At 39.1% G+C, this 10,175-nt stretch overlaps 1 protein-coding gene across 1 annotated transcript in view; it reads right to left on the reverse strand.

Moving 5' to 3' along the window:
* Positions 1-10,175, reverse strand: part of LOC106872505 (uncharacterized) — a 16,952-nt gene that overhangs the window by 2,747 nt on the left and 4,030 nt on the right. The window contains exons 2-4 of the mRNA XM_014919522.2: positions 6,214-6,432; positions 3,996-4,079; positions 2,294-2,566 (exon numbers count right to left, since the gene is read on the reverse strand). Coding sequence (XP_014775008.2) covers positions 2,294-2,566; positions 3,996-4,079; positions 6,214-6,432 — 576 coding nt within the window. The remainder of the gene's footprint in view (positions 1-2,293; positions 2,567-3,995; positions 4,080-6,213; positions 6,433-10,175) is intronic.

The raw sequence follows: 10,175 nt of genomic DNA on the forward strand, positions 1-10,175 counted from the left end.
TATATATATATATATATATATATATATATATATATGTGTGTGTGTGTGTGTATGTATATGGATCAAAACAGTTTGATTTAAATTCGTTGGTACTCCAAGTTCCAAGAGTGATGCTAATCTTCACCCATTTTGAATTTGAATGAGAGACGTTGACTGCTATTACGCTAAGGCGGCTTGCGATTGGAAGAATAAAGTCAGGCGGTGTCGTCGTTTGATGTTGGTATACTAGCGACAACAGTTACTTGTAAAATAGCACGTGGTGAACAGGAAACCGACCGAAGGTAATTCGTCACGTGGTTGGTGAGGAAGTAAGAAAGCGTGGTATGCGCAATTATATACTTGTATATGTGAGAGTTTGAACGTCGTCAAATGGTTTTGTGTGAGTCTGTATTTATGCGAGCGTGCACATCTGTGTATGGGCGCGCAGGCAGACGCCTCCTCCATACACACACATGAACGAATATATGCGCGCAAGGGCGCAAGAGTGCGCCTTCTTATCACATTCAGCACAGACACACATGCATATGTGTGTATATATACATATATGCATATATACACACATATATGCATACATACGCATGCACACACAGACACATACACGTGCATATGCGTATTCTCTTATATGAATATATGTATATATGTAGATATGTATGTGTGTGTGTGTGTGTGTGTGTGTGTGTGTGTGTGTGTGTGTGTGTGTGTGTATGACGGGACTCTTTTAGTCTCCGTCTATCAAATCCATGGAAGCTGGGCAACCGGTGTAAGGAAGGTAAAACAAGAAAATAAAACAGATAGATAGACAAAAGTCCTGAAAATTATTGGGAAGGGGATAATAGATTACCTTAATTCCAGTGCCCAACTGATACTTATTTTATAAACCTACAAAAGAATGAAAAGCAAAGTCAACTACATCGGAATTTGAACTCAGAATATAAGAACGGAAGAAATGCCTTTAAGCAGCTTGTCCGATAATTTTCGATATGTAAATTAGAAGGTCTATGGTTGAATCGTTAGCTGGTTAAATCGTTAACACGCGTGGCAAACTGCTAAGTGGCATTTCGTCCGTCTTTACGTTCTGAGTTCAAAATTCGGCGAGGTCGACTTTGCCTCTTGACCTTTCGGGGTCCATAAAACGAGTACCAGTTGAATATGAGGGGCGGGGGCGATATAATTGACTTACTCACTTCCCCGTCATTGCTAGCCTTGTGCCAAATTTTGAAACCAAATTAAAATGTCAATGATAACCAATGACAAATGAGATAGGGGTGCTTGCAGTTCTTGGAACCAACTATTGAACTGGAAATTTATCCGTTGTGAAAAACCGTGGACGAGCATCGGATTATTATAAACAGTTCTTTAATACTCTTGAAATTTTGATATTCCGTTGTATATTTAACTGTCGATTCAACAATCAGTTGTGACTCAAACATATTGATACCAACTTAATCCACTCATATAATAAAAAGTAGGAACAATGTTAGTGTTTTACATAATATTCGCTGGGATATTTCCATAATATAGGCGGAGGAGTGGCTGTGTGGTAAGTAGCTTGCTTACCAACCACATTATTCCGGGTTCAGTCCCACTGCGTGGCACTTTGGGCAAGTGTCTTCTACTATAGCCTCGGGCCGACCAAAGCCTTGTGAGTGGATTTGGTAGACGGAAACTAAAAGAAGACCGTCGTATATATGTATATGTATATATATATATCTGTGTGTGTGTTTATGTGTCTGTGTTTGTCCCCCCAACATCGCTTGACAACCGATGCTGGTGTGTTTACGTCCCCATAACTTAGCGGTTCGGCAAAAGAGACCGATAGTATAAGTACTAGGCTTACAAAGAATAAATCCTAGGGTCAATTTGCTCGACTAAAGGTGGTGTTCTAGCATGGCCGCAATCAAATGACTGTAACAAGTAAAAGAGTAAAGAGTAAAGAGTAAAGAGTAATTCTACATTTGCAAGTTGGTGCAAAAATTAATGTTAATGAAATGAAAGCCAAACGTATACAACATAAAGAAATTAATCGCATATTTATTGAGCAGAAAACAGTTCTTATATTTATATTATTTAATCATTTAAAAGATTTAAGCATTATGTTCAATCAATGTGTTTCATTTATATCAAATTCTTCGTATTTTCTTCCCACCGATTATAAACATTTGAAAATTTCACATAAATTTATTTATTTATTTATTTATTTATTTATTTATTTATTCATGCATTCATTTCAAAAATCTTTGCTTCTAAGCATTTTTGTACCAAATGAGAGAATTTTCTTTCTGATTTTCCTTACCGAGATATCCGTCATTGTAAAGTTGGTCAATATCAAACCCTTGTAAATCTAAGGGATTTTTAATATTTGGACTCAAGTTTTTCACAGGGCGATTTTCATTGGAGTGCCAGCCCTTGTTGCTGCAACCAAGATTCGATGAATAATGGTGGAATCCAGTATTATAGACTATTCGGAAACATGATTTGATATTTTGGCTGGATCTTACTACCGAGACTGTAAGCGTCAGATGTAGATAACCAGAAGCATATCCGAACGTCATGGTGCCTGAACCTCCTGTAAAACACGGAAAATTATTTGAATTCGCGATTAAAAAACAAGTAAAGAAATTGATATCTAAATCCATATATATGTACCATTCTTCTCTCTCTCTCCCTCTCTCTCTCTCTCTCTCTCTCTCTCTCTCTCTCTCTCTCTCTCTCTCTCTCTCTCTCTCTCTCTCTCTCTCGCGAACACCAAAAGCGAAATAAGCTGTTTGATTTTCAAAGAGGATGTATGATAGGTTAGTCAGACAGTTTATAACTGTTTTAAGTTAACTTCCTCTTTATCTCTCCTCCTCATCCCCCTTCACTGTTTCTGTCAGTCTTTCTCTCACATTGTGTGTATATGTTTAGCGTTCATTTACTCGGTACACGCTATAAAGCCTTGCGTGTGCATTCGCCCTGCATCTCTAACGATAACTCGCATTTTATCTTTCTTTTACGCTCTCTTCCCCACCTTCCCCGCCTCACTCCTTACGATGTAAAGCGTGACTAGAGAAACAATAAATCAACCAACTAACCAGCCAACCAACTAAACAAACAAAGAAACAAACCAACAAGCAAATGACTAACCAATATTTATATCGATTATTAAATACAAATTTGTTTCATCACAAGATTTTAGATCAAAATTTGTGCACGACAAATTCAAAATCAAAAAGTTAATTTCAAATGTGTGGGGAGATTCCAATCTCTGCGATTCAGGGAATGGCAAAGATTGGAAACTCAGAAGAAAACAGAACAATATAATATTAGTAAGAAAGGATTTAAGATAGAGGGAGAAACATGGCATAGTAATTCAAACTACGCACACATGGTGATGGTCAACTGGTGACCGAGTATGACCGCTTCCTGTAAACCCAGCAAGTCCATGCAAACGTTCCGAGAGACCAAGGAGTTCTTGAACGTTAGTTTTGAGTAGGTAAAGTGTTTCACAACATTCTGCTCACATTTCAGCTTCACAGAGCTTCATGACCAGGAACCGATTGCACTTTAGACCTCGAAGGAAGATCTAAAGAGAATTAGGGGTTGTTCTCTCCCAGTGGTTCATATGGCAATTAACCTGGGTTCCATACTCCTACCGGATGCAATGTAAGGAGACATACTCATACATACATGCACACATACATACACACACACGGATACTCACTCTCACACTTTTTCAAACACGCACACATTTATATATAAATGATAACAGAATGGTCGACTCCACATTACTTAAAATGTTGTGGGTGCAGAATACACCATATCATCTGACATTAGGGCTCAGATTGGTAACAGGATTATAAGAAGATTTAAATCTTTATTACGAAGAAAGCAACATTAATTACTTGGTAACCGACTAAGGGATTTGTTTTTTAAATTCAGGAAAATAAAGAATTATTAGTATGATTTTTAAAAGAAATTAACACTATCTCATTAACGCACAATATAATTATACTCACTGAGATATTTCTGTTTAAATGTGTAACCATTTCGCGACGCCTCTATAAACATTCCGTTTCCGATAACTGACAATTGAACGCATACTGAAAAAAAATTAACGAAATTTGATTTAATGAAATATATATATACGAGGGATGTTCATTAAATATTTCTACTGACCCACTTTCCAAAGACTGAGATAAGCAAAACTTGACATAATTATAAGTCCTTCTCTGCATAGCCACCAATGGTGACAGACTTCTCCCAGTGTTGTGAAGACCTCGTCTGTAGAAGTTGCTAGGTTGTATCTGGAGCCAAGACTTTACCTCGGAAATAAGTTCATCATTCTCTTAAAAATGTTTCCCCTTCAAAAAAGACTTCATGATTGAAAATAGGTGGGAGTCATATGGTGCGAGGTCGGGAGAGTAAGGGGGATGAGGAAGGATTTCATGGCCGCAGGAGTGTGCTTTCATTTGGGCAACATACGCATTGTGAACTGAGGCGTTGTCTTGGAGTAGGCGGACTCCTTTGGTCAGAATGCCACCCTCTCTACTTTGATGGTATCCTGCAATTAATTGTGGTGCCCTTTGCCAGAAAATCCATCATCACTACTCCGCACTAGTCACAAAAAACTATGAGCATCACCTTGCCTGCTGAGGGTTGGACACGAGCCTTCATTGGAGGTGGTGAATTATCATGCTTCCATTGCTTCGACTAGACTTTAGGCTTGAGAAGTACATGGAATCTTGAGAAGTACATGGAATCTTGAGAAGTACATGGAATCTTGAGAAGTACATGGAATATTGAGAAGTACATGGAATCTTGAGAAGTACATGGAACAACTAGGGGCTGCAATAAACGTGGAGCACTTGCAGAAAACAGCGCTGCTTGGAACCGCTCGAATACTCCGAAAGGTGCTCGAAAAATAAGGGGTGTTACCTTAGTTCACTGGTAATGAACAACTGACACCCTAGTACATCTCCAGCATTAGAAGCTGTGCAAGGACAATGATGATAATAATAAAATAAATATTGAGATGGTTCGACTAAAAGTGGTGCCCCAGCATGGCGGTTGTGGAATGGCTGAAATAAATAAAAGGTGAAACGTAGAAGATATTATCTCACGTTAAACAGTTACTGCTGTTTACCGAATTGTTTCGAAATTACGTCGTTAGTTTCCTATGGGAAACAGATGCAGGAAATATGCTTTCAATGATAACTATCCCTGTGGTTATGTATCATTATATTATATACTAAGCTGAAATAGTTTACAATAATTTCTTTTACTATACAAACATAAAAATCGTAATTATATTTAAGCAGGAAGTGAATGGCGAAAGGGAAATGTTAGCATTCAAGCAATTTTAAGAGGGATTTATTAAGGGTAGCGGTTAGGTTAAAATTGGGGTAGAACTGAGATGTGATATATTCTCCGAAACTTGAGTTCAGACTGTTTTCAAACTGCTCTTATGCTAACTGAATATATACACTGGTATGCGTATTTTTACGTGAATATATACGCACATGCATATATGCACATATACACATACACATACACACACACACACACACACACACACATATATATGTAAGTATGTATGTGTTTATGCGTATATGTTTGTATGTATGTCTATATATATATACATATAGGCCCGTCCTTTGGTACAAGGATGTATTGAAGCACTCACTAAAATATCTACGGCTTAATTTGACATCTTGCGAACGTTACTGGCGATCTGCATGGCGTAAAATGTGTCATGATGCGTCAAAGCAATTTTAGCTGAACAAAAAGAACACTAACAGTACTATATCCTACAGGGAACAGAGACATTCTACCAATCCCAAGCAAAATCAAAACCATCATTGTCTCCATTTTGAAATCATAATAAAACCCATAGCTGGCCTCAAATTACATTCACGCATCCATCGCCAACAGATAGAGCTTCTTTCATTTTTGAAGCAGATATTTCTTTTTTCTTCTTTATATGTGTGTATGTGTGAGTGTGTGTGTATTTAGCAGGAAACAAGGAAAGATACTGAAGGTTAAAGTTCAAAGGGTTTCGGCACGGTGGAGTAGAGTCAACTATGAGGTAGAAGATTGGAGCAGTTCTTAGTGTGTATTTGGCTCAAATAGATATGTAAAATTCCTAGGATGACAAAGTTACAAGTGACAGAAACGAAAGGTGGATGTAAAACTTCAAATGTGTTTTGTTCAGAGAGAAGAAAAACCTATGCTTACATCTTTTGATATAATACAGATATGAACAACATTTTCCTATGTTACTTCTCCAAGAACAGCTCATTACTGCTCCGAGTTGCAAATCACCGTATTTGGATTCTCCAGTGGTCAATTGGTTATTCTCAGTATCGATATCTGCCACGTTATTCTGGAAGATTCGATCAACCTGAATCTTCTCTATCTTTTTCTCCAAAAGTGCCTTCGCAGCAATATTCGTTTCTGTAAATGTAATAAAGGGAAAATAATTAGCGAATAAAATATAAGTATTTAATATGAGATGGCAGTAAGGTGTAATGAGATAGACGTATACGCCCCGCATGCATGTGTGTGTGCATGCATGTACATTTAGATTGATATAGATAGATAGATAGATAGATAGATAGATAGATAGATAGATAGATAGATAGATAGATTGAGGCGGCGAGCTGGCAGAAACGTTAGCACACCGGGAGAAATGCTTAACTGTATTTCGTCTGCCGCTACGTTCTGAGTTCAAATTCCGCAGAGTTCCACTTTGCCTTTCATCCTTTCGGAGTCGATTAAATAAGTACCACTTACGCACTGTGGTCGATATAATCAACTTAATCCGTTTGTCTGTCCTTGTTTGCCCCCTCTGTCTGTAGCCCCTTGTGGGCAGTAAAGAAATGAGATAGATAGATAGATAGATAGATAGATAGATAGAGTAGGAGAGAGAGAGATGAATATTTAGGTATGTACATTTTTATGAAGGTACGCAGCTCGCTAGATTAGTAGATATATATTCTTGATTATATAAATTCTTGATTATAGAATTCTAGATATAGATTATAGGTTCTAGATATAGATTCTTGATTATGTGCCTGTGTGTGCGTGTATATAGTTCATGGATCTAATATAGGTAGAATCAACAAAAAAAGTATTTCGTCCAGTGAGAGAGAAATATTGATTTAATACACATACCGGAAGAGCTACTAATAGTTTCATACATTCATGATACTTTAAAAAGGCATATTTCTAACATACGCCATATTATATCTCCAATAAACTACATCCATTGGCAGAGCTCCAGTTCGGGAGTCTAGGAGCTGTGGGGAATGGGGAGTTGCCACTTAGTTGTCATCACTCCCAGATGTGTTATAGCTCGGAATGGTAGTACATGATAGAGCCCCTTTTATGGGTTAAATAGTTGCCTTTCTCGAGTGGCGCTGGTAAGCTATTATCAACCACTGAAAATATCCATGGAGAGTGTACTTAACAGCGCTAGGGTTAGAGGCCATAACTACAATGTCGTGGAGCAGCATGGTCGTTATGACTCTCCTGGTTTAGAGCCACAACGAGGGCCAGTGGACGATGGACCGCTGAGACATGATGGACTACTGAGACAAATATAAAGAACACGTTTTTGTCCGGCAAACGAACCAAAAAATTCGGTACTCTGAATGTGAAGATTGTTCAGACGTTGGCGAAGAGTTGGGTCATCTGATTGAGGAGTGTGGTATGCAGATACTTGCGATCCAAGAACACAGGGTCCTACACGATGAGTCCCTGAATAGAGTGATGATTGGAAAGGAGAGCCAGCTCATCACCACATCAGTAGTAAAGAACACGACTGGTACTGCCGTAGGAGGAGTGGGTTTTGTGTGCAGTGAAAGAGCCAATCTGTTAGTGAGGAAAATGATACTTGCCTCCCCGTGTGTGTTGAGGGTGACCTTCGATGGAAACTCAAGGATGGGTTTTCATAGACCAAGTCTATAGTCCAACCAAGGGGAACAGTGATGCGAGTGTGGAAGAGTTCCATGAGGAAGTGTGTAGAACTGTCAACACCACACCAGCTCGTTCTGGGTGACCTCAATACACATCTGAATAAGGAGAGCGGTGAAGATCCTTGCTAGTACTTCCATAACAACACCAATCGAATTGGGAGACTACTGAGGGACCCCCTGCCCCTAGTGGAGACGAACTTGATGGCAGCCAGCCCAACATTTAAGAAGAATCCGGGGAAAATTTGGACCTGCATTTCTGATAAGCACCTGTCCAGGTCCCAGACTGATTTGATTCTGGTGAGGAAGAAGAGGAGGAATAGTATTCTAAACACAGAACCATATAACTATTTCAGAGCTTAAGAAAGAGTAAGATTAAGCCCCAGAGAGCAATCTATGAGTGGGGAGCTTTCAGTGAAGATAATAGCTAAAGAAGAGGTACACAGTAGAAGCGGGGAACAGTTCAGTGGTTTGTATGGAGAAGCAGAGAAGTGAGAGATTGGAGGGACTGAGCAGAACGTGACGAGGAGGTACGGGTACTTCACCAAAGCAGCGGCAAAAGCAAGTGAGGTCCTGGTGCCGAGGCGAGAGAAGAAGAGGGACGTCAGCTTTGCAGACCCAAATGTGTGTGCAGCTAGAGAACATCTGAAAGCTGCCAAGGTGGAAGAGAGGAAGGAGAATGTTAGGGGTGATGAAGGAAGAACCCTGTACCGCTTACACTGATGCCAGAGAGGAGGCACTGATGGAGAAGATCAGAAGTGTGGACAGTGCTGGAGATTTGCTCGACTACAACCGTAAAGCGGTGCCCCAGCATGGCTGCTGTTACATATATATATATGTGTGTGTGTGTGTGTGCCCCAGCATGGCTGCTGTTATATATATATATATATATATATATATATATATATATATATATATATATATCAAACAAACAATCGAGTATTGTTACGCACCGCTGGTCACAATGCGCTCCCTCGATCTGTTTTTGCTTTCAAATGATGCCGCCCCGCTGAGGCGGACAAGTCTATGGCGAATAAGTAACCCAGACCAAGGCATTCCTCGTGAACGCAACGCCAATCCTTTACAGATTTATTCCTTTGCAGCTAAGTGGACTAAAACTAGTTTTTTTTTTGTTTGTTTTTTTTTTTACATAAGAACAGAACGCAGCTTCTGGTTCGAGAATCGAAGCCACGATCGCAACATTGAGTGTACAACACCCTGACCACTAGACTATTCTCAAAAATATATACTTCGATTGATTACTTACTTATATTAATTACCGTTATGGTAGAGATACCGTATATTAACCTTAATGCTCGTTTGAAGAAAAGAGTGGCGAGCTTGGAAGAGTCTTTAGGACACCGGGAAAAAATGTTTAGCAGTATTTCGTCCGCCTTTACGGCTTCGGTACGAAACCCGGAAAGGTCGACTTCAACTTTTATTGTTTCGAGTCGATAAAATAAGAACTAGTTGAGCTCAGGGAACGTTGGCATCCGTCCTTTGCAGGGTTTGAGCCCAGCCATTTTGATGGGAGTGGTCGTGGGGGACGAGACGATTATATCGATAACAGTATATTTCCTATATATATAAACATATATAGAAAATAAAGAGGGTAGGAAAATTATAGAAATTTTTCTACCAGTGGCTAGCATGGTACATATAAATAGTCAATAGACAACATATTTCTCATATAAAATAAGTGTACATTTAAAGACAAAAGAGGTGTCCTGTTAGGGTCACCTCTATTGTGTTTAAATGTACACTTATTTTATATATTATTCTTCTATTTGTTTGAGTCATTTGACTGCGGTCATGCTGAAACACCGCCTTTAGTCTAACAAATCGACCTCCAGGACTTATTCTTTGTAAGCCTAGTACTTATCCTTGGGTCTCTTTTGCCGAACTGCTAGGTGACGGGGACGTAAAAACACCACCATTGGTTGTCATTCGATGTTGTGGGGACAAGCACAGACACACAAACACATACATACATACATACATACATATATATATATATATATACATATATATATATATATGACGGGCTTCTTTCAGTTTCCGTCTACCAAATCCACTCAGAAGGCTTTGGTCGGCCCGAGAATATAATAGAAGACACTTGCCGAAGGTGTCACACTGTGGAACTGAACCCAGAACCATGTGGTTGGTAAGCAAGCTATTTCCCACACAGCCACTCCTGTACCTCTATATCTATCTATATATATA

Source organism: Octopus bimaculoides, chromosome 13, assembly GCF_001194135.2.
Source record: "Octopus bimaculoides isolate UCB-OBI-ISO-001 chromosome 13, ASM119413v2, whole genome shotgun sequence".
NCBI lineage: Eukaryota > Metazoa > Mollusca > Cephalopoda > Octopoda > Octopodidae > Octopus > Octopus bimaculoides.